Source organism: Hemitrygon akajei, chromosome 30 (assembly GCF_048418815.1).
Source record: "Hemitrygon akajei chromosome 30, sHemAka1.3, whole genome shotgun sequence".
NCBI classification, from domain to species: Eukaryota; Metazoa; Chordata; class Chondrichthyes; order Myliobatiformes; family Dasyatidae; genus Hemitrygon; species Hemitrygon akajei.
In genome coordinates, this window is record NC_133153.1 from 13,519,618 (window position 1) to 13,545,298 (window position 25,681).

The 25,681-nt window shown below is 40.1% G+C and overlaps 1 protein-coding gene across 1 annotated transcript in view; it reads right to left on the reverse strand.

The window, feature by feature from the left end:
• Positions 1-329: 329 nt before the first annotated feature.
• Positions 330-25,681, reverse strand: part of adamtsl3 (ADAMTS-like 3) — a 726,995-nt gene continuing 701,643 nt past the window's right edge. Inside the window, 4 exon segments of the mRNA XM_073033006.1 lie at positions 330-10,186; positions 10,515-10,729; positions 12,665-12,774; positions 16,044-16,245. Coding sequence (XP_072889107.1) covers positions 10,071-10,186; positions 10,515-10,729; positions 12,665-12,774; positions 16,044-16,245 — 643 coding nt within the window. The 3' untranslated portion in view covers positions 330-10,070.

The following is a 25,681-nucleotide window of genomic DNA, read 5'->3' on the forward strand; positions in this document are numbered from 1 at the left end:
ACACCGAGAGACAGGTCCGGATATTTGGAAGGTACGGCCCAGATCCGGGTCAGGAACCGTTCAGCAGTCTTATCACAGTTGGAAAGAAACTGTTCCCAAATCTGGCCGTACGAGTCTTCAAGCTCCTGAACCTTCTCCCGGGGGGAAGAGGGGCAAAAAGTGTGTTGGCTGGGTGGGTCAATCCATCTCCCTTCTCCTGTTGACCCTTCCCAGCACAAGGCCTGGACCCATGTGTTAATGTATTTATAATATTACACTTATAGGTAGATTTATAAAATTTTCTTAATGCCCAACAAATTGCACAAGAATAACTTATAAAACATGAGATATTGGTGGTTAACAGATCACTTTTATTAAACTGTAGTTAAAAAAACACACACAACAAACTGGATTACATACAAAGCACAAATATTATTTCCATGACTATATATCCTCAATACAGGTATGAGCTGCTGTTTTGAAAGCCTGGAAATGTTTTACAAAATATATGAATATTCAATGTCTTTGCATTCATAGTTTAAAATGCAACAGGCTATAAAACCATTTGGGAAACTTTAGGCATAACTCAAACTTGCTTAATGTAACATCAGAGGGGTCCAAACACTTGCGAGGCGCTTCAGAGCATTGTACCTTCTATGGAGTAAATAACTTTCTATTGGGCTGGAAGTTGGCTGGTGGGTGATAGTCCATCATTTTGGATGAGCCTCTGCTGTGTAAGAAGCACAACAAAACACAACTTCCCCATAAGGTATGGAGGCACCGCGGCACAGCTTGTAGAGCTACCACACATCTGTAATAACCCAGGTTCAATAGTTAACTCCAGTGCTTTCAGATTTTATACGGTATATTCCCCTGCGACTGCTCTCGATCCTCCATTCTCCTCCCACATGTCAAATACATGGAGGAAGTGGAAGAGAATGCAGGGAGAATAAAGTGTAGGTGGGTACTTAATAGTCAGCATGAACTCACTCACCTGGAAGGTGTGCTTCCATGTTGTGACACACTGGCAACTGCACACAAAGACCTTTCCCCACAACCTTTCACTGGAGAGTACAAGAAATAAGTCAGACAGTAGATTTGGGGGGAAGTGTTTGATCACAGTGGGGAAAAACTATGAAGGTGGTTGAAGTTGAGAGGGGATGGGGATTGATTCTTTTATGAAACTAACGGGGAATAGGGTTACATCAGAAGGGAAGGACATGGAGGTGAGAAGAAATGTTAAGATATAAAGAAAGGGATCTGCCATAAAGAAGATTGACAACAGTTTAGCTGCAGCTGGGTTTTGGATAATATTCACCTAAATGTAGCATTAGATGAGAGATCGTCTCATAATGATGACTAAAGTTCCACAGAGGTGTACTGCAAACATGAGGGGCACAACACACTAAATGATAATGAGGAATGGGCCAAGGGCTCGAAAAAGATATTGCATTAGAAAGCAGGTCACACAGCGTTACTTATGTTGGCACCATACAAGGAAAAAAGGCCACAATGAGTTGTTCTATGACATTCCAGAAAATCAACTTGGCAGTTCCCAGCAGCCTGAATTGATGGCTACACCCAATTATGTAACTTCCCTCTTAAGTATTGCAGAAGAAATTAATCCACATTGCTCTAGGAGAGACCATGCTTTGTAACTCCTGTACCAACCAGTTTTTGTATCTACCAAAACCTCATTCACTTTTATTCCCAAGCACATTACCTCCACCTCGACCACCTGTCAATCTTCCCCTTCCTTCAACAGCCAACTACTCTCCCACCCTGACTTTCAACTAGTCCACCTTGTTAATGGTCCAGTCACAGACTAAATTGCCACCCACAACTCCCTGCCACCAAATGATGGCATTTTACCCAAATGCTGCCTTAACAACCTCACGCATCTCTCCGCTCCTCTTCTGCTTCCCTCTAGGCACTTCAACTGATATCCTACAGCTAATCCAATACATGGCCCTGCAATGAATTAACTGGATCCAGGCCCATGCCCCAATTGTGCTTACGAAGCTCTTCCTCTCCCCCCAAGTCTTAGAGCTGGTAGATTATTTTTGTCATTGAGAAAGTGTAACGCAGAATTATGGTGTTCAAAGCCTTGGGTGGTAACATTACTCTGATGGATCCACAATGAGAACAATTTCTACCATGCTGCTGCAACTATTACGCACACAAACTAAGCGTATATATTTTGTGAGGAAACGCCTTCAGCTGTTCATGGTGGGACAAAGGAAAGGTTAGGGTGGTATTGGGAGGCTCTTCAAGTAAGCTGATGAAAAGACCAGAGGAATTATAATGGAGTGAAGTAAAGGCAAAAGGAGAGTGTAGACACGGAAACATTAGAGCAAAAGGATAATCTTTATAAGTCAGAGGCACTGGAAACTTAAATGAGAGAAGGGAGTGAGAGTCTACATAATTGAGACCAACAGATGCTGGTGCTCTGATTCAGGACTTTTGCCCCACTAAAGTGTGAACTCCTCAGCACCACAGAATTTTACCAAACTAGTAGGAAACATGTGCAACAAGGACCAAGTTGCCAGATTTTCATGTGCCTGATTTTTAAGGGTTAATGGCTCCAAAGAGCTAGTAGGTAGCAATTCAGATACCCTTATCATTTAATACAGTTTGAGGCAATGATTCTTAAATCCTGACCTGGGGATAATTTCACTACCAAATAATATGCATTTGTATGTCTGAAAAATACAGATTTTGTTAAGTGCTTAATGTGGTTATGAGCATTTTTGTTTTAAATAGGAAGAGAAAAGCAGCCTGGAAGAAAAGCTATAGTAGTAAAAAATAAGTCCCAACAAAAATATTCTTTATAACACACAATGTACATTATTCAGTATTGCACTTCATAACAGAAAATAAATATGTACAAGTAATATGTTACAATAATTTGTTTAATTTATGCACAACCTTTTTTCAAAAGGTCAAGACCCATTAGCGATTTGGAGAATGTAACATCACAGGGTATTCTCCGAAGTACCTTGTATCCTATTCTGGGAAAAGACCAACTTAGAACAGCTGTATACATTAACATAATTGGAGGCACAAATGTGTACAAATGGAATTTGCCACTGCCTATAATACTGTTATTCTCAAATAAAAGATTAGCCTTACTGCTGAACACATAGTTAACTATTTCCCAACTGAGTTTCCGCAAAATTATTGCTCTTCTCATTTAGATTGTTCAACTGAAATGTAATACATTATTATTTATGTGGCCATATATTTACCAGACTAGTATATAATTCTTTGCAGATACTTCCTCTAATTTATCAGGAGTTGTATTTATTTTGGTAATTGGCAATGAAATACTTTTTTATGGTTTGCCTTTATCCCTTGATGAGAATGAAAATGGTTGAGTTTGAATGCTACTTACTGAGCCAAATTAAAATGCAGCGGGATATTCTGAATTCTTGTCTGTAATTGATTTCAAGAAAGATCTCAAGGATGCATTGAGTCGCAAAAATAAAAACACAAAATGAAGACTTGAACTCATTACTTATAGTAATGAGTTTCTTTCAAGACGTATTGCATTATAACATCAGTGGCAATATCAGCTCTGTACAATTAAACCGTTGACAGAGCTGCTCAGGGCTGGCTTGATACTTCATAGAAATTTGGATGCAGAAATATTTTTTGCTGCCATTTTACTTTAAAATTTGCATTTCACATTTGATTTAACTCTTATGAAAATATTCTGTCATCTTAATAGCAGCCAGAAATGAATGTTAGTTAAGCTCAGTGGGGCTATGCATTAATCAATGCTCTAAGGAAAAACATGAGTTGGTATGAGTATTTTGAAATATAACGTTATATCATTAAAGATAGTAGTTTGCTCAGATACCTGTACATGCTCAGATACAGAAGACATGTCGAGATGATTGCTGATCCACACTAACTTTTGGACGTAGCAAGCTTTTGAAATCAGCTGGAGTGACTGGGGGGAAGTGGGTGCGGAGAAATATTCCGGAAAGTGCAACTCCACCAGGGGAAAAAGATCAAAGAGAAAAGCACGAGTACAAGTGATTCACCAGTGCAGGAACAGTGCTAGGGAGCACTGGATCTAATAAACTGCTCCCTTGGCTTTAGGAGAACGAGGAACCTTTTGAGAATGAAATTAGCTGAAACTGCAACATACAAAAAGTAAACACTCGGCTATGCTAACACATTATAAATAAGTGAAATCTGAGCTTTTTGTGAGTTCATTACTCAAGTTATTACGAGAAAATAGTTTTACTATTACTTTGAAGGAAAGAAAGTTTCATTTGAGCAATTCTAAGTGCAAATCCAATGTTTAAAATTACAGAGTCAACAGGAAAAGTAATGATTTCTTTCCAGGTAACGTCTGAATGATATCACTAAAGGAACTGGCTGTTTTGAATCAATTCACTCTACGGTGTCTATTACCTTTTCAAAACAATGTTAACATTTGATATTTTAAAATTATTATTTGGCGTTTGATATTACTGAAATTGCTATGCTGAATAATTTAATGAAGGGGGCCAAAAAGAATCACAAAGTTCTGGTTGTGGTATTTGTTGATTTATCAAAAGTGTTGATAAATCAGCCACAAACTTATTGTTAAAGCCTTGGGCAAGAGGGGCACTGATACCCACTTTGTCGACCTCATTACAAACATGTATATGGATTCCTGAACTCCTACTGAGAATGTAAAATCCAAATGGATCCATTCCTACATCGAGGGTTAAAGCAGAAAGAGCTGCTTTCCACTATATTATTTATGAACATCCTTTTATGGTCATTAGGGATGGGATGAGATTCCACCTCAGTGCAAAGATATACCCTGTTTTTTGCTGATGAAACGGCCAATGAGTGATCATCACAAGGGCATAGTTCTACAGAGTTTTCATAAAAACACCAGCCTTGAGGTTCATCGCAGTAAGACTGCTGGATTTTATATGAAGTATTAAAACAAAACTTCGAATTTTAGCTCCATCAATACCTGGTATGGGAAAAATTAGTTATATTGAACTTGGAAAGCAGGAAAAGTAGTACGTGGGTCCAGAATTGACTTTTGGATAGGTATTCTGATGATGATTGGTCTAGTGGGCTTGAGAGGTGGGGTAGAAATATAACCCGTGGGCAGGCTTAAGCCCACCTATTAGGCTGAACTATTTTAGTCTTACATCATCCCTCAATTTCGCTCTTCATTAATCTTGAATGAGGGCTATCAGTTCTCAGAATGCCTTGGTCAAACTCGATTGGACAAATAGAGGTTTCATTAAAGAATATCTATGACACCTCAAGGTCATGAATGACTTTTTTTATATTCTAGAAGTAGCAACGGGAGACTGTCATTCCACAAACTGGAAACTCAAGATTCCCCTCTCTAGAGCTTGGAGATAAAGAATTTAGGAAATCAAGAGAGATGGTGATCGGTCTGACTTTCCAGCTGCCAGGATGACATCTGATATGAGAGATGAACTTGTCTCAATGCCACTTGCTTTGTAGATGATGTAATTGGAGAGGAGGCTGATATGGTTGGTGAGCATAACTATAAAAAGGAAAAAAAATTGGAGGAATATGGAGTTTTAACTGACAGAGTGAGCTTGGTCATCCAAGAATTGGGGCCCATTCTTAGACAAATTATCTCCAATCCACTGGCTGGATAAGGGGTTTTACAACCCCGAAACAGTGGGAGGACATTACAGCTTAGCTCCTCTGGTTGAGCCTGCATCCTGTTAGGAATACGCTGGGCCTGGCCACAACTAGTGTGGTTAAGGCATGTAGGAGATCAGCGCTGGCCAGGGAAACACTTAGCCACGTGTCCAGCCTATGCCTTGCAGCGAAGCAATCGCAGGTTCACTGGAATAACAAGGTTTTAGATATGTCATGTTTCAGAGGTGCCACGGCTGTTTTCACTGGCTTTTAAATAATAGATTTTCAGATCTAGGGCATGCTTAGATTCTGGATGTTGTTTTATTTAGCAAAAATAGAAGAACAGTTGTCATTGATGTATTGATTAGATTAGAAAAGAACTTGGGCGCCACCTTCGCTGAAAAATCCAATAAGTATACTCATCTGGATTCGATTTTAAAAGGCAATTTGAATATTGTTGAGATCCAATTTTATGATGCTATAATCCCTGCTTCAGGCTCTTGGTTTCCTGAGAATTCGAAAGCGATGGACTTTCTTGGCATCGAGAGGTACAAAACTTGACATACCGCAAACTACTCTGGCGGCACTTAGTGGGACGATTAATATATTTAGGTTTATTTATGGATGGTTAGATTTTTGTCCTATTGTGTTTTTTGGGTATCTGTTATTGGAAGTCAGTTTTCTTCAATGTGCAGTTATCTGGCGTGAAGGGTTTGGTGTTTTATACACTTGGCTTTTAGCTTCTATACATTTAAAAATGGATATTTATTTTTTGCTTAACACTTCAAATGATGGTATCTTAATAAAAAAAAACATTATTAACAGTCTGAACCCTGATTTATAGCTGTGGATGGCAATCTATCTGGTGATTTTAAAAAAAATTGTATTGTTTAATTTCCTGGAGTGGTTTTTAATATTATGCTAGTATTAGGTATTTTAGCAGCAGATAAACTACGATAAAACTCAAAATAGAGGCCAAGCTTTCTTGTCTCATTCAATAGCTATTTCAGTTGAGTAGAGGACTGTTAAGAAAGGTAGGAATGCATCCGTTCAGTCCAAGCCAGAACTCAATCTGCTCTTGGTCTTGGTACACAGGTTTGCTGGCAAGAAAAACATTAATGTTTTGATTGGTTCACAGACTAATCAGCAGGCTTTAGATACGAGGCTAAAGTTTTGTAAATTAAAAGAGAGTCAGAATATTAATAATAGGGAAGGGTCAGTGGTTGTTCTTGCTGCTGATGATAATATTACATACATTAAGTGTTAATGATGACAACATTCATGAGGATGCTAATGATCTCAGAAGCAGTATGGCTAATGATTCTAACATCTCTACGTTAAATGCTGTGAAGGAAAGGATATCTGTTGCCCAGCTTTTGGGTGAGGGGGATATTTCTTTTTAAGCTGAGAGAGATCCTGGTGCCAAGGGGAAGAATTTTAGCATTTTTGGGAGAGTTACAAGCCTCTTAACATCTAATAGAGATAAGGATTTTAAAGGAAGCAGGAAGGAGGTTTTTAAAACAAAGAAGTCTGGTTTATTTCCAATGGCACAGGAGAGGTATAAAAACAATAGAAAGGATTAGCAAGAGAACTAACGGGCAGCCTTACAGAAGAGGCTGTCCCATTGGTATTGATCTAGAGTCTATTTCAAATTCTAGCTTGCTGTTATTAATAATAAGGGAGACATAAGTAGACTCTGCCAATGGTTCTAATTTATTACAAAATTTTACTGCAACCAAGGTTTCAAATGTGATAAATGGCTTATAAAACAATACAGTAGTAGAACTAGATAATCTTCGTTGGACAAGATCCGCAAGATGGACACCAATTTACTAGCCTGTATGCTTTCATCTTGGGTTAAGGGTTGTAAAATATGTACCCTTATGATCTGATGGCATGGAAAAAAATAAAATTTTAGAACAGTAATTTGCATATTATTGGATCAATATTACTAAAGTTATTTACAAAAATTCTGGCTGAGAAGCTGATGGATTCACTCATTTTAAATCATTGTCAGAAGGTATTTGTCACAGCCACTCACTGATGAATGAAAGTATTGCTAAGTTGAACACTTTAATGAAAGGGGACCGAGAAGAATCATAAAGACCCAGCTGTGGTAATCATTGATTTATTGAAGGTCCTGAGGAAGGGTGTCGGCCTGAAATGTTGACTGTTCATTCACTTCCATTGATGCTGCCTGATCTGCTATGTTCCTCCTGATTTTCACTGGTCCTTGTGAGTGATTCCTGCTAGGACATTTTAAAATCCTCAAGGTGCTGGAGAGTTTTTATATAAAGCCTGGTCTTGAGGTTAATCTCAGTAAGAATGCCTAATTTTATATGATCTAGAAGAACAAAACTATTGTTTTTAACTTCATCAAATAAGAGAAAAATTTTGGTGTTTCTAATGATCATCTCTCTTTTGTGTTTGAGAGATGGGGTAAAAATATTCTGCGGGCAAGGCTTAATCCCATCTATAAGGCAGAACTATTTTAGACCAACACCATTCCTTGATTTTACTCGACACTAATCTTGAACAAGCTCTCTCAGAACATCCTGCTTGATGGAATGAGTAGAGATTTCATTATTGACACCTTCCCAAGAACACTACTGTTTTATTTATATTCTGGTGATAGAGAGGGGACAGTCGATCCCTAAACAGGAAACTTGCATTCCCCTGTCCACAGTTTGGTTGAAATACAGGGAGAGGATGACTCCTCTGCGCTTCCAGCTCTCTGGGATCATGTTGGATGATATTGCTGTGAGAGATTAGCTTGCCTCATCGTTGCTTGTTTTGTAGATGATGTCATCAGAGTGGAAGCTGTTATGGTTATGGTGAGTGTAGACAGGAAAAGTTGGAGGGATTTCAAGTTTGACCAGTGGAGCTGATTTGGCCATCGAGGGATTGGGGTCCATTATGCTAAAACTGATCCCTAGTCTAATGGCTGGATAAGGAGTTTTACCAACCTGAAACAGTTGGAGGATATTACACCCTTGCACCTCTGGTCGAACCTGTATCCTGTTAGGAATACACTGGCCCAATGCAGATTTAATATGGTTAGGGCATGGTGAATATGGTTAAATATTTTTATCCATATGGAATTATTGCAAGAATTGTACTGAAATTGTGAGATGCACAGATATTAATTACTTCAAGGGCTGCTTTCTGCCTCTGGTTTTAGAACTGAGCTGACAGCAGTCTCCCAGACTTGGATTCTAACCTACTTGGAGAGGTGAATTGAATGCTTTACATGCCAATGTAAAGGTGAGGCACCAACTCTCAGCAGCAATTTTAGTTTAAAAGTGAAAGGTCAATTGTTAGCTGTAAATCTGAAATTGGTTGAGACTTTCCAGAGGCAGGGATTTGTTTGAATTTTTCCTTCTATAGCCAATGTAATTTAGAATGTCCTTGTCACTATTTACATGCTACAATTATTAAATGTAATTTTTTTTTTGAACAATGTCCTTCTCTTCATTAAATTGATCCTATTGATTCCAGAAGAAATGTTGTTTGATGCTTGGCATGCGAAGTGGAGTCAACTTCCTAATATAACTGACTTGTGTCAAAAATGCATTGCAGCAGTCAAAGTAAAGGGTGATCAGTGAGAAGGCACTTTAAGTATTTTCCCCCTTCACTGCATAACTTCAGCTGACCCTTTATCTCCTTGTAATCAAGAATAACAGTGTAAATTCAATGCTTTAACTCTGCTAATATTTGAAACAGCATAGGCTGAGTTGGCCATTTCCTTCAGATATGGGATTCACATTGGAAATAGAGATTCTTTAGGGTAAAAATGCTGTCACTAGATCCATCTACAAGTTAAAAATGTGAGCTACTAAATACGTTACTTTCATGCCCATTTTTGTCCACAGATCCAAACAATAACAATCAGATGTGAAAAGCTGTGATTTAAATTAACAGAATTTCTTTGCCAATAATCATAAGACCATAGACCAGAAGAGATAGGAGCAGAATTAGGCTATTCGGCCCATTGAGTCTGCGGTGCCTTTTCATCATCTAGGTTGTAAGTATAACTCACCTAGGTTGTAATTTTAACCTGCCTTCACTGTAAAGCTGTGAATTAAGTCCACCTGGATGTTTAAAAACAGTTTTCTCCACTGGTGGCAGACAATTATTCACATAGCAGCTTCTGCAATACAACCTAAGCACACATCTTTCATGACGGAGAATACATTGGCATAACAAGTCCATATTAGATGGTAAAACAGAACAGATGAGCAACTCTTTCTCTAAGAATCAGCTGCTACAGATTTGACTAACATAATGAACAGCAAAGAAACTTCTGTGCATTTCTGTACAAGCAGATTTACAACACAATTAAAATATCCTTCTGGTCAGCTTGCATTCGATGTGCTGCATTCAGTTCCTCTACGTGGAGTTCTCTATAGATCGATTCACAGTCTTACGACCCGGCAAACAGTGGTGTATGTCAATTACAGCAATCTGCAGGAATCGCAGCATCTCTGTTTGTAGGTGCTCAGATGACACAGCATCAGGCGCTTCACAAGTGCACAGTAACGCATTGTGTCCGTGCAGTCTCCGTCAGAAGCTGAAAGCAACGCATCCACATCTAAATAACTGACACATCATCAGACTGAAGAATGGAAATATCATTCACTTTTTCTGTTTGCCACATCTTAGTCACAGAATAAGACTGCAACGAGATCCCAGAAAACTACACCATTGAGAGTCACAGATTGATCTGGCATGGAAACACAGTCTATGCTGTCTCATGTCTGTTTGAGCTAGACCAATTGTCTGCATTTGGCTCATATCCTTCTAAACCTTTTTTATTCATGTAGAATGTTTAAAGATAAAGTTCCTGCCTGTCTTTAAAAAAGCATTTTTACTTTTACTGAAGGTAGAAACATACTCACTGTCGCAGGAAGTCAGATTGCAGTGTTGCCACGTGATTGGCCGCCTCTGCCATCCACAGTACTGATCCGCCACTGCTCTGTTGTTTCTGTTGTGGATACAGGCTACTCGGCGAGACTGGAAACCACTCCCACATGATGCTGCGCACTGTCTCCATGGCCCCGCCCTCCAGCGCACATTACATCGGTCTGATTTACACTGCCTTGCGGAAGCAGGCCTACGGATTACAAATGTCGTTACTGCTTGGGACAGCTTTTCGGAACAGTTTACAAAACGAAGAATAAGCTTTTCTCGGGATTCCAGCCAGTGACTCTAGACAGCGGGCGTTTACAGGATTCCCGTATATCGGCCAGATGAGGTGGATGGTGGAAACCCACGTCAAGGAGCACAGGAGGTGTGTCCATTTGGTTTACCTGAAGAAATCAGTGTAAGCTGAACATTGCATTTGCAATGGCCATAGGACTGACTTTGACAGCACAAAACTACTGTGCTGCACCAGTGGCTTTCAGGACCGCTTGGCAATGGAAGCCATAAAATAAAAGTAGAGGAAAAGAATTTTAACAGAGATGAAGATCTCGCTCTAAGAAACAACTGGAATTCAATTGTAAGCAAGGTGGGACAGCAGAAATCTGACTGGATGAGGACTAACCAATCAGGAGGGATGGATAATGAGAGTATAAATACCAACGGATTAGATATGCCCAGACATTATGAATGATGAAGATGGCAAGGTTCGTCATTGAAACTTTGGTTAAAATCAATACATGTACCCGGTTGGAAGCCCAAGAAGAGATTTATTGTCATGTATGCCGGGAAAGCACTACATCCTTTTTCATTTGCAAAAAGAAAATAAACACAGGTGTAAAATGTGATCCATTAAATTTCGGTAAATTTGTCAGGACAATCTTCAGCTGGAATATTCTTGGGGCTCTTACTACCAATGAGGAAAATTTCTTTCATGTATTGGAAACAATTTGATTTATTTGGTTAGGGAAGGAGCCTGAGGTACATAGACCAATTCCTCACTAAAAACTCTGACCTAAAGTCCCATAAATTCATATGGAAATGATGTACATTATATTAACTTACTTAATCATGGTAAATCAGTGACCCAGGTACTAACCACTAAAACAGTGTGACTTCAGCAGTTCAAGCAAGTGTTAGGCCTTGCTATTCAAGATTGTTTATTGTCATTCTTCAGTGTACGAGCGCAAAGGAGAACAAAATGGTTTTTACTCCAGATTCAAACAGCATAAAATACAATGAGCATAAAAAGGAAAATAAATAAATATAAAAGTAATCCTTTAAAACTGAATGTACAAGGAACTGTTAAATATATCGACCGAATGTACGTACATAAAGTGACGCTAGGTGGTGGGGCTTGGGGATTGGGTTAATGGGTAGAGGTGTTGATCAGCTTGGGTGGAAGTAACAGTTTCTGAATCTAGTGGTCTCAGAAAGGATGCTGGCTGTGAACCTTTTTCCTGACAGGAGTGGGACAAACAGACCACAAACAAGAGAAAATCTGCAGACGCTGGAAATCCGAGCCACACACACAAAACGCTGGGGTATTCAGCAGGCCAGGCAGCATCTACGGAAAAAAGTACAGTCCATAGAAGCTGCCTGTCCTGCTGAGTTCCTCCATCATTTTGTGTGTGTTGCACAACCAGACCATAAGCAGGGTGGGTGAGATCCTTCATGATATTACTGGCACCTTTCTGAACATATATATGTCCTTGCTGGTTAGTCGGCTCTATATAGGGTGGATGAGTAGGTTGGTCCCGGTGATGGTTGGGAAGTTTTACCTACCTGTTGTAGAGCCATCCTATCTGCCATAATGCAGTTTCCATACCAGTGATATAGCATGCTAGGATGTGCTTCACTGCACATCTGTAGAGAGTCATGAGTATTGGTGTGCATAGTTCAGCTGTCTTCAGAAAGTACAGGCATTGTATGACTTCAAAGAATATAATTCTGATCATTTGAAACTGATATTAGTAACATTCTAAAGTTCACTTAACAGAATTCTGCTTCACTGATGTTGAACTTCAATGGTTCAATTATTCAATATCATCCAAACGTATTAATAATTTTGTCACAATTATTATTACTAGCAAAGACATCACAGACTGCAATGGTCTTGTCATTATACCTCTCTGTTTTCTCACAAGTGGACTTTGCAGCTGATGTTCCATTTGTATAGCGGCATCCAACTTGGCGGTGCTGAACAGCAACACTGAGACCCACACAACGGCCTGAGCACTGCCAAACACAAAGAGTAAATAGTTGCCACCGTTCAAAAATGGTCAAGCATACTTGAGAGTACAAAATGTAAAAATGCTGAAATTTGTAACAGATCATCAAATGGAAATCCGGAAAAGACGAATCAATTATAAAGGTTTCAGTGGGCAGTTTTAAGTGCGTTTGGAAAGAAATTTATTGCTGCACAGCAACTGCCACATGTAAGGGGATCCACGTGCTGGAACACATCAGATGTATGGGCACAAGATGAGTTGGTTGATAAACATTCAGGAAGGACCCAGGAAACAAAAACTCAAGAATAACATAATGGACTGACCAGGAAGTCTTGAATGTACAGAACTTGATAACTACATTGGGCTGTGTGACATTTGTGAATGGAGACAGCTGGGATAACTTTTATGGTGTGGCCATGAATCTAAGGAAGCAGCAAATCACCAATAAAAGCTTTCTGTCATCAAAGAACAAAGATGAAGGAAGCCAGCAACATTTGCGTGAACTTCCTCTGAATCCCTTTGTAATGTTTTTTTTTAAAAATACAAAGATTTTTGACAGAAATTACCACGATAATATGGACGTACAGCATAATCTGCCAAAGTAGCAACACTGAAGTGAAGTCTCTTATTATTATGGTCCTGAACCATTTGACATCTCGTAACACTGTCACTCAGCTATAATAGGTGTGACATGAATGCCTCATTATTGCACCTATTCACCATGTCCTCCTGTAATCTCCTCTTGCTCAAAGTTGAAAATAAATTATTTATCGAAGTATGCATATGTCAGCATATACTACTCTGAGATTCATTTTCTTGTTGGCATTCACACTATAACAAAGAGGTACAATAGAATCAATGAAAAACTACACACAAAGACTGACAAAGAACCAATGAGCAAAAGACAAAACGTGCAAATACGTATAATAATAAAAAATAAGTAAATAAATAACAATGAACGTGAATTGCAGAGTCCTTGAAAGTGAGTCGATAGGTTGTGGAAATCCGTTCGGTGTTGAGGTGAGTGAAGTCATCCATGCTGGTTCAGGGGCCTGATGGTTGAAGGACAATGACTGTTCCTGAACCTGGTAGTGTGGAACTGTACTTCCTGATGGCAGCAGCAAAACAGCATGGCCCAGATGGTGGGGGGTCCTTGTGTTTGGATTGTGGTAATCCCTGATGGTAGATGGCTCTTTGTTATGGCAACACTTTCTGTAGACGTGCTCAGTGGTGGGGTGGGCTTTTCTTGGAATGGACCTTTTGTAGGCTTTACTATTCTTGGACATTGGGGTTTGCATAATTTCTTTTGTGTTTTTAGCGCAAATTGGCTATTAATTCTTTTCCATTGTATCTCCAGCATTACCTCGAAGCATTTGGGTACCTTGAGATCATATTTCTTTGCAATTTTCAATTAAATCTTGTGCCACAATATCATGGATTTTTCAGCAAATTGTTCCAGAAATTTGGAACTGTCCGTCTCAGTAGACTATCACTTCAATAGTATTGCTAAAATAGTATTAGTTTCAGAAATTAAATTAGACAAAATATAGTAATTTGCCATTAATAAGCCCACAGTCATTATGTAAAGGTCTATAATGATGACAGATTAAATTGTTGGCATCACATAACATTAGCTGAATGCTCTATCACCAAGTCTAGAGTCCAATATTGTAAATATTATAAAGAGCCCCTCAATGTTTCTATGGCAGTGGAATAATGAATCCCCAGTCTAATAAAATTAGCATTTTTGAATTTACTGTTGCGAAAAGGCCAAGTGTTCAGGATGTGGAAACAACAACTCAGACCACTGTTCTGAGGAAAATGGCGCGTAATGTAACACAGCATCAGCAATGCCACAGGGGATATGTATTATTCCCCTCTCACCCCAATAAATAACCATCTGACACCTTGGCCAACAGCTGTTCCATTGCAGCAAGTACAACTGATTTGTTGTATTCAACACTTTATTTTCAACTCAGCTTGGGGAAAAAAGTTTTATTCCATTACAAATGATTGTTTCCACCTTAGCTTAGTAACTCTGTCGGTACAATTACAATTAGGGACAATTTTAATAGGGGCAAAAAATAGGAGCCTAAAAAAAAGGTACAGTAATAGTGAATCAAAGAGTGGCTCACTATGGGTGATCGATTAGATACCTGATTTCCAAGTCAAGAAAAAAGTTTGAATGATCAATACTAATACTGGTTTAAAGGGAAATTCTGATAAAATGCTCACAAAGTGAGTTTGGAATAAAGTTCCTTGCAGACATTCTAGATCAAAGGCAAACATGAACGCTGCACAGAAGGAAAACACCAACAAAGCACACATTGGTAACGAGTCCATTTAACTTGTCGTCAATTAATTAAACGGTAAGTCCATCAGATAGTTTCTGTTACAGGCATGCAGACTCCTTCATGTAATGTTCAGTTGTACATTGCCCAAATGGAAGAGACAAAAATCTACCCCAAAAACTGAATTACAGGTAATTTGTCACATGCTAAATGATAGAAATCTACGATTCTGAAATTGCATTTGAACTCAAGTTGCCAACTTAATTATGCAACTAAATGTAAGGTGGGAAACTCCTTTGGACTTACATTCTGGTGAGTTTTCTTTTACTTTGCTATAACTTGCGTAACATTATTTTTGCCTGTTTTATTTTCACAATTAAATCAATTTTGCTTAGAAATATCAAAAAAAATATGGTACCGTGCAAAAGTCTTAGGCACATACCTGTATATCTAGCTCGGGTGACTAAAATCTTTGCATAGTACTGGGTCAACGTGGAGCAGAGAGCGGGTTTGTAAATCAGCTGGGAGCAAAGGATGTTGGGATTGGCAAAGATGGAGTACCACGGTATGGCTGTGGCAGAGGAGATGTGCCAGGAGCACGGTTGGGGTGGTGGTGGCATGAGTACAGATACACCATGAGACACCAGGCAAGCTCACTTGATTCCAAACAATTGACTTGCTTCCCACTCCCTCCCCTCTTCCTTCCCCCTTTCCCAACTATGATTCCCTTCTCCCTGCCCTCTTCCCTCTCTTAGTCCATAATCGAGACCCATATCAGAATCAGCTTTATCATCACTCACAAGTCATGATTTTTTTTGCAGCAGCAGCAGCAGTACAGCACAATACATAAAATTATTACAGTACTATGCAAAAGTCTTAGGCTATAAATGTATATGTGCCTAAGACTTTTACATAGTACTGTACCCTAGGTAAGTTCCAATGCTTTCATTCATACTGTTGCTGTATCAGATAATTTTTGGTATACCTCTCCCCAAGGTGCACTCTCCCACATTGCACACGGCTGTAACAAACATGCCTCCTCATTTGGAGGTTGTTCTTCTGCGCAAAGTGCTGAAGGTAAAATTTTCAAGGTTCCATTGGCTGTCATCTGCTCACATCTCACTCTGAGCTGCCGAACTCCTCTGCCACATGAGACCGAACACTCCGATGCTATGGCCGTGACCCACCTGCAGGCACAGAAATTGCAGAAGTTCGTTTAGTAAAGTTGACCACATCAAAATGATTAGTGAATCTGAAATCAATAGAAGCTAATACTAAGTTTACCAAGACGAAACCTGAGACAAAAACCAAAATGAGTGAGACTGCTAGCCATTTGGTACCAGCTTGTATTCCCTTGAATCGGAATCAGAATCAGGTTTATTATCACCGACATGTGACGTGAAATTTGTTAACTTAGCAGCAGCAGTTCAATGCAATACATAATATAGAAGAAAAAACACAAAAATAATAATAATAAATAAGAAAGATCAATTACAGTATTTGTATATTGAATAGATTAAAAATCATGCAAAAACAGAAATATTGTATATTAAAAAAAGTGAGATAGTGTCCAAAGATTCAATGTCCATTTAGGAATCAGATGGCAGAGGGGAAGAAGCTGTTCCTGAATCGCTGAGTGTGTGCCTTCAGGCTTCTGTACCTCCTACCTGACGGTAACAGTGAGAAAAGGGCATGCCCTGGGTACTGGAGGTCCTTAATAATGGACACTGTCTTTCTGAGACACCGCTCCCTGAAGATGTCCTGGGTACTTTGTAGGCTAGTACCCAAGATGGAGCCGACTAAATTAATAACCCTCTGAAGCTTCCTTCAGTCCTGTGCAGCAGCCCCCCCCACCCCCCCCCCATACCAGACAGTGATGCTGCCTGTCAGAATGCTCCCCATGGTACACCTATAGATTGCTGATTATAAAAATACAACTCATGTTCAGCACCTTACCTTCTTTGATGTGGAAAAGAAATGCACAGAAAGTCTAATTAAAGGTAGTTCTTGGAATTTACATACAGAGTCAATGTCACTTTGATAAACCGTGATTCACCTGTGATGAAAACAGATGCCATGGACCTCAAGCAACCTGGATTGTTTGGAGAAGATAACCAACTGTTACAAAACATACGACATTTGGGAATACGTAACCACTCCCTCTTTGATGCCCTTGCTATCCAACACCTCTCTGCCAGCACACTCAGATGGCAATAGAAGTAATGCACCAACGAGGGGAAATGAAGTTGAAGTTTGACTAAGCATTGGTGTTGGGTTCAAGTGATCTCTCTCTCTCTCTCAATGCTGTCAGCCTGTGGGGCCGGAGCAAGTTTTAATTGACATGGAGTGTAGATTTGGACCCTAATTCAGTTTTTATGATGTGTTCCAGTTCTAGGTGCTCTTCATTACTACTTTTTGGGCGATTTTTTAATTGGGGCAGATCATTAACTCTGAGCTGAATTGTACTGAAACATGCCTTTGTATCTTATATTCCGCATTTTCACTCACTCCCTGGGTAGGGAGGGAGATGTTTGATGTTTGAGGGTTGTAATTTCAGTGTTGTATACTGCATACTGACTTTGATAAAGGTACTTTGCCAATTAACATATTCAGTCTGTCAGCAATATAACAGTTTATAAATGGTATTTGGGAATCCAGTGCATAAAATACCAAGCTGAGAATGAGAAAATGTTAGAGGAGGAGCTTAGGAGGATTAATGGCGCCTATCAGCGACTCCTTTGCTTGCATCTTCAGAAACAGTTCTATTTCCATCTTTAATATCTCTATTTTTCCCTTTCAGGGTTCTTTTTGAAGACCCTGACCTGGAGTTACATGCTGACTACGATTCTTTGCGGGAACGGAAACCGCTCGCGGGGGGTTTCATGAATGGCCGTTGTTCGGCACACCAAAGGCTCGGCCTAAGAGCTTCGCTCATCTTTGAGAGGACTGAGATTTTGTGGCTCTGGAGATGGGGGGGTGGTGGGGGGAATCGGAGGTCGGTGTCCAGGCAGGAGATCTGTGGGAGATGGAAGACAATCCCAAGGTCTCTGGGCACCGAGCTCAGAAAAATTGATGCAACGGACTTTTAACATCGTAAACCAGCGAGTTGTTTGTTCTGTCTCCCCTCTTGCTGTGAAACGGAGACACCTCTTTGTCCCTTATTAGGGAGAGAGAGAGCCTGTAGTATGTTGAATATCGGGTGAACTAGTACTGCAAGCTCCTGTCTTTGCTTACACTTGAGTGCTCGGTGGTGGGTGCCGATGCTTCTTCTGCCAGTGGGGGAAGGGGGAGATTGATGCTCGCTGCTGCTTACACGCAGGAGGGAGGGGAGCCGGGGGGTACTTTGGGGTTCTAACATTTAACTGTCATTCAATCTTTGGGGCCACTCCTCTGTTTTCATGGATGGTTGCGAAGAAAAAGCATCTCAGGGTGTATATTGTATACATTTCTCTGACGGTAAATGTACCTTTGAAACCTTTGAAAATTAAGTAACTGTAGGTATGGGAAATCTGAAAGAAATTCAATCAGAAACAATAACTCCGTTTCCCTCGATGCTACTTGACATACTGTGCTTTTACACATCCAACGCTAAAAGTAATTGAACAACACCAAATTATTTTGATTTTTTTTTCTCAAAAGTAATTGATGCTCAGAATTTCCAGCATTTGTAGGATCTCATGTTTGTGTTTATAAAAGTAATTGAAACATTTTGATGAAAGCTACTAAATTCCACCAACACTGCCTGACCTGCTCAGCATCCCCAGAGTTTTTTTGTTTTTATATTCTGTTAAAGGTATTTGGGACACTGACCAGAGTGTCAAAATCACACCCCATGGAATTAGTGACTGAAAATTCCATACTGCCATTCCATACAGAAGTCATATCAGAATCAGGTTTATTATCACTGGCATGTGATGTGAAATTTGTTAATTTAGCAGCAGCAGTTCAGTGCAATACGTAATCTAGCAGAGAAAAAAAATGAACAAAATTTTAAAAATAATGATAAACAAGTAAATCAATTACATATATTAAATAGATAAAAAAAGTGCAAAAACAGAAATACTGTATATTAAAAAAAGTGAGATAGTGTCCAAAGATTCAATGTCCCTTTAGGAATCAGATGGCAGAGGGGAAGAAGCTCTTCCTGAATCGCTGAGTGTGTGCCTTCAGGCTTCTGTACCTCCTACCTGATGGTAACAGTGAGAAAAGGACATGCCCTGGGTGCTGGAGGTCCTTTAAAATGGACGCTGCCTCTCTGATACATCGCTCCCTGAAGATGTCCTGGGTACTTTGTAGGCTAGTACCCAAGCTGGAGCTGACTAGATTTACAACCTTCTGCAGCTTCTTGCGGTCCTGTGGAGTCGCCCCTCTGTACCAGACAGTGACACTGCCTGTCAGAATGCTCTCCACGGTACAACATACGAAGCTGTAAGGAATGCACAGAAGAGCACAGACAGTGCAGCATGTAAGCAACATGCACTCAGAAAGTCCCATCGTTGCCTATTCATACTGCTGCCACCCAGCATCCTGAGTTTTGTCCCACTGTAACTTCACTCTGGTCCAGAAATTCCTTCACATAACATCCATAGATAACTGTTCAACCTTGCACACAATTCTGTGTGTGTTAACACAGGATGAGAAATTTGATTTAAATGGGATTTTCATTTCCCCTCGTACATTATTTTCCTGAACTCTGGTATACAAAATTAGGTGTACAAAATTACAAGGGGGTATGGATAAGGTGAATGCATGCAGGCTTTTCCCCTTAGCTAGAATTTGAGGCCCTAGGTTTAGGGAGAAAAGTGAAATTATCAAGGGGAACCTGAGGGGGGACTTCTGCACTCAGGGGGTGGTCCAAACATGGAACAAGTTACCGACGGAAGTGGTAAATGCAGGATAAGAGACATATGGGGGCTTTGGTCTGAGTTCATGGTAGATGGAACTAGGCAGAACACCGGGCAAGTAACAGATTTGACTGGCCGAAGGGCCAGTTTCTATGTTGCAGCGCACTATGACTCTGACTTTGAATGGTGTCCTGAAGAATATCTGTCCCTTTAAGAGCTAGCTTTAGAAAGCTCACATCCAGCCATTACATTGGCATTAACGCACTGTTTTAACACCATTAAACAACAGTAAAAAATTTCTGACTCAAAGAATTGTAATTTCTGTTACAAAGATGAATCCTCATCCAAATTTTTAAGCAAAATGCATCAAATATTATTGTCAATATTCCCTCATTAGAAATATTTCAATTTTAAATAGCAGCAAAATTACTGGAGATTAATTTCATTAAAAATGTACTTGGTATTATAGCCACTCAATTTATATCAAAAACTGGTCCAACAGATTTGTAATTACAACATACAATGCATAACTTTGTATCAATTGGACTGAATACCTCAGACATTAATTTGCCAATTTCCCTGTTCCCACAAACACCACATCCATAATTGTAAAGAACTGTGCCAATCTTATAGTAGAAAGATCCATTTCACTTTCTTATGAAAAGTGTGCCTCTTAATGGCTTTTTATTATTTTGCACCTATGTCATCCCCCCCACAGCTAGCTTTTCCATGCCTCATTGATACCATAAGCCAGAAGGTGTGGCTTCAAGCCTCACTGCAAAGACCTTAGCACAATATTTTGGCTGACTGTCCAGCACAATGATTCAAGCAAGAAATGCCTTTTGTCTGAGCTGTTATTACCCACCAGGCAAAAAAGATTTTGGGAAATATTTGGTTGAAGACAGTGAGACTTCTCCCTGTTTAATATGGAGAGTAGAACAGAATCTGAATTAGCAGACCACAATTCCAGACCACTGGGACACGAGCTCAAATCCTGCATGGTAACAAAAGAGCTTTAATTTAAATAATTGAACAAGTCTGGGATTAAAATTGATGTAAGTTACAGTGACTATGAAACGTGCATTGACTCTGAAAACCTCTCTGGTTCACTGATGTTCTTCGGGGGGCGGGGGGGGGGGGGCATCTACGGTTTTTCACTTTGGCCTGTCTGCGACTCCAGATCAACCACTGATGCCATTGGCTCTTGACAGTCTCATAAGTTTGAGGACAGCTGGGGAGGAACACTGAAGCTGACACTGTTGGCCATATCTATATCCTGTAAAGATATAATAACGTCTCCTCTCAGCAAATCTTCTGCTCACCATTTTGCTGTTTTGATAGCTCCAGAGAGTGACTTCTCCCAGCCACTCAGCAGAACAGTTTGGATTCTTCTTCTTCTAAAGTCGCTATTTTCCTTCTTAAGGTAGCGGGGCTCATGTTGGAATCTGTGTTCTACAACTCACTCAAACTGCAGTTCTGCAACGTGGCATGTTCGTGGAGCTCCCCCATTGGCCACATTTTCAATATCCCTCGGAGCAGCCTGGAAGACAGGCATCTTCAGGGTGCGGCCCTTTAGACCCAATTTCTCGCTAGCGTCGTGGACTTAAGCATCCCGGGGAGCCAGAACGTGGAGCCAGCAAGTGCGGCTGTTGGAAGTTGGTGATCACTCTCTCAGTGGTGAGGAGAGTTTGAGCTGATTCTCGAGTTGAGAGAACTCGAAATAAAAGCGGTGCTACAGACAGACTGTAACAGCGAAACGGTGACAGTTTGTCTCCCCACATAGTGTGGAAAAATTGATATATTTCATTTGTTAGTGCGAGAAAGAGAGAGAGCGGGAGCTGTTGGGATGAACAGTAGTGTTTGATGGACTATGGATCATAGTCTCTCTTTGGGGCTTCGCTGTTACTTGCATAGTGCGTGTTGTGAATCCTGATGCTCTCTACTAGAATAAGTGGGGGGTAGGGAGAGGGGTGATGCTGCTTGTGCATGGGAGGGGGCAAAGGGCTTTGGGTTTTTATGTTTTTTTTCTGCTATTCATTCTTTGGGGTATTACTTCTGTTTCGGGGATGTCTGTGGAGACTAAGAGTTTCAGGTTGTAGTTTACATACAGTTTACATCCTCCGGCTGGTGGCATCAGCACCGGACTTTGGAGTGAAGGCTCCTGAGTTCAAATCCAGCCGGCTCCAAAAAACCTGGAGAGGGATGGGCTCCGCCAGGTTTCGGATGCCCAAGACGATGAGCAATCACCAACAAGACTGGTGCAAAAAGCTTGTCATGACAGCACCCCGACAACTCCACCAGGAGTTAAGGGCGCACACACACAGTTTACATACATTCTCTGATATTAAATGGGATGATTGAACCATTGTTTGTGGCACTCTGCAATACACTACATCAGAGGAAATATTTATTTATGAGTCAGAAACATCCTGAAGATATGATAGTCATGATCTAAGTACAAGTTATTGTTTCACTTTTATGCTGTGACAGAGGCATCTCAAATCCAAACCTCTGTTACAGATAATTTTCCTGATGTGAAAGTATCTCCTGTACCTGTGATGCACCATCAATAACTCTTGGAGACGGGAGGCCAACGATAGGCTTTTATTAGCAGCAAGAGACCACGATTAGCAGGAAGAGACCATCACACAACATCCTGGAGACTGAGGGAAGAGCAGTGCCTCCAATCGCCTTTATACAGGGGTCTGTGGAAGGAGCCACAGGAGCAGTCAGCAGAGGGGCGTGTCCAGACAGGTATATGTAGTTTACCACAACCTGATAAGGTGGCACTGGGTGTATATTCATGGTCTTCTGCTCCATTGCCCATTCACTCCAAGCTTCAGCAAGTTTGTGCATTCAGAGATCATTTTTTGCACACCACTGTTGTAATGCATGGTTATTTAAGTTATTGCTGAACCAGTCTGGCTTTTCTCCACTGACTCCTCCCATTAACAAGGCATTTTCACCCACAGAACTGCTGCTCACAGAATGCTTTTTGGGTTTTTTCCCACCATTCTCTGTAAACTCCAGAGACTGTTGTGAGTGAAAATCCCAGATCAGCAGTTCCTCAGATACTCAAATCACCGTCTGGCACCAAGAATCATTCCATATTTGTAGTCACTGAGATCACTACTTGATCTGAACCACAACTGAACCTTTTGATCATGTCTGCATGCTTTTATGCATGAAGATGTTACAACATGATTGACTAATTAGATATTTGTATTAATGAGGCCTAATAAAGTGGTCACTGAGTGTTGACATAATTGGGTAAAAGTAGTTTGATTACAAAAGTTGGATTTGACATCCCTGGGGAAATAAAGAGATAGGCAAATTCGAATTTCAATGTACACAAAGTATAAAGTATACAACCCTGGGATTCACCTTCTTGCAGGCAGCTGCAAAACAAAGGAACACAATAGAATCCATTTAAAGAAAAACACCACACAAGACATCAGAATCAAGTTTATTATCACTGGCATATGTTGTGAAATTTGTTAACTTTATGGCAGCAGTACAATTCAACACATGATAATACAGAAATGATCTGAATTACAGTACGTATATACATGTATATCAAATCAGTAAATTAAATACGTCATTCAAAAACAGAAATAAAAAAAAACATAGTGAGGTAGTATTCATGGTTTCAATGTGCATTCAGAAATCAGTTGGCAGAGCTGTTGCTGAGTCGCTGAGTGTGTGCCTTCAGGCTTCTGTACCCCCTTCCTGGTGGTAACAGTGTGAAGAGGGCATATCCTGAATGGTGGGGGCCCTTGATGATGTACGCCTCCTTTTCGAAGCACCACTCCTTGAAGATGTCTTGGATTCTACGGAGGCTAGTGACCGTGATGGAGCTGACTAACTTTACAACTCTCTGCAGCTTACTTCAATCCTGTGCACCACCCCCCAACCCCCATTACCAGACGGGGATGCAGTCAGTCAGAATGCTCTCAATGGTACAGCTATAGAAATTTTCAAGTGTTTTAGGTGACATTCCAAATCTCCTCAAACTCCTAATGAAACGTAGCTGCTATCTTGCCTTCTTTATAGCTGCATCAAACACCCAATGTGTTAAAAAAGAACAAATCATGCAAACAATAAAAGTAAACTAATAACATTAACTGCAGAGTCCCTGAAATTGAGCCCACTGAGGTGAGTGAGGTTAGACCAGGAGCCCGACACCTGCAGGCTATAGCCGCAGTTAGTTCAGTGCTGAAGCACTAATAGGAAAAAGTTGAAATAAATGACTGACACTATCATAAATAGTGAAAGAAAGGTCATGTCAACAAAACGGCAACACTTAATTCATACTCAAAGCACTTCTGTACAAGACTGCAGACATTGGAATCTGAGCAGTCCTGATGCAGGATCACAACTCAAAACTACTGTTGCATTTACAAATGCTGTTCAACATGCTGAGTTCCACAGCAGTTTGTTTTCTGCACTAAAATAAAAACATTTAACTAACCAAAACAATTTAAAACTTAACTTCTTCCTCCTCTCCTTTCAAATACATGCCCCCCCCCCCCCCCCATTCCTGGACCCAGTCTAACCAGATGCGGGCTGTTCAACAGATAATCCTGCAAAAATGCCACCACTTTGTCCTCAACAGCTCAATACCATGAGCTGTCTGGAAAATCTTGGCAAACTGTTGCTATTAAGTTTGGGGCTTCTGCATTTCAAAGCCATATGTGGGAATCCTGAACTAGGTGGCACATGTACACAGAACTATAGTCAGTACATGCAAAATCCCATCAAATGTTCAATGAATCAGAACCAGGTTTAATAACATTGGCATATGTTGTGAATTTTGTTGTTTTGCAGCAGCAATACAGTGCAATATATTTCAAGACAACCTACCTCTTAAAGGTTGGCTGTGCTTGGTACTGAGACACCCACTGTTTCTCCACCATAAAATTCAATTATGAAAAAGACGGCAGCCTTTTACTAGAAACTTTTCAATGACAGTTAATATTTTGCATTAAGATTTCTGATTTGTTGTTTTCAACTAATACTGCATGGGAATAAAAGAGCATATGGATTCCACGTACAACTCTAAGATAACAGTTATCTTAGAAAATGGATATCAGCTCCATTTTGGGACCATGAAACTGAGAACACATATTGCATTTGCACAAATTACTGAGATGGAGATTTTGTAACAGCTCCTTTTTCTTCAGTTTTTTTCAAGAACATTACAAGCAGCAGAGGTTCTATCAGTTTAGAAGAATTTGACTTTAACCCTTTTGTGTGGCTGCAGATGACAATTGTTGCTTTCTGCCGGTTTGGCCCACCATTTGACAGCGTTAATTCAAATAGATGAGCCAGGAAGCAGCTGGTAACACAAAGGGTGTTTTGAGAGGCCAACAACCCATGCTTTCAGGGTTAGTAATTGTTTGGGAATCCAGGTTTTCAAGATGTTGAGCTTTTCTTTTGCAAGTCTAATTGAGTTGTTGATGTCCATTGAAACATTTGGTTTCTAATCTTGTATTCTGGGTGTCAGAACCAATTTTCCAGTATCCATAAAATGCAGCTTGTGATACTATTCTTCAACAAATGATAGGGAGGTTGGTTATATGGAAACATATTTTTGCAATCTTCTACCAATCCCTGGAGTCCATCCACTAATCCAACAGTCTGAACACAATCTTGGACATTTGATGAACTGACAATAGGGTCTTTTCATATTGGAGCTGAGTTTTAAAATATGCTTTGCAGTTGTTTTGATTGCCTGATGGTTCTCATTTATCAATACATCTTTGCTTTTTGGCTAATG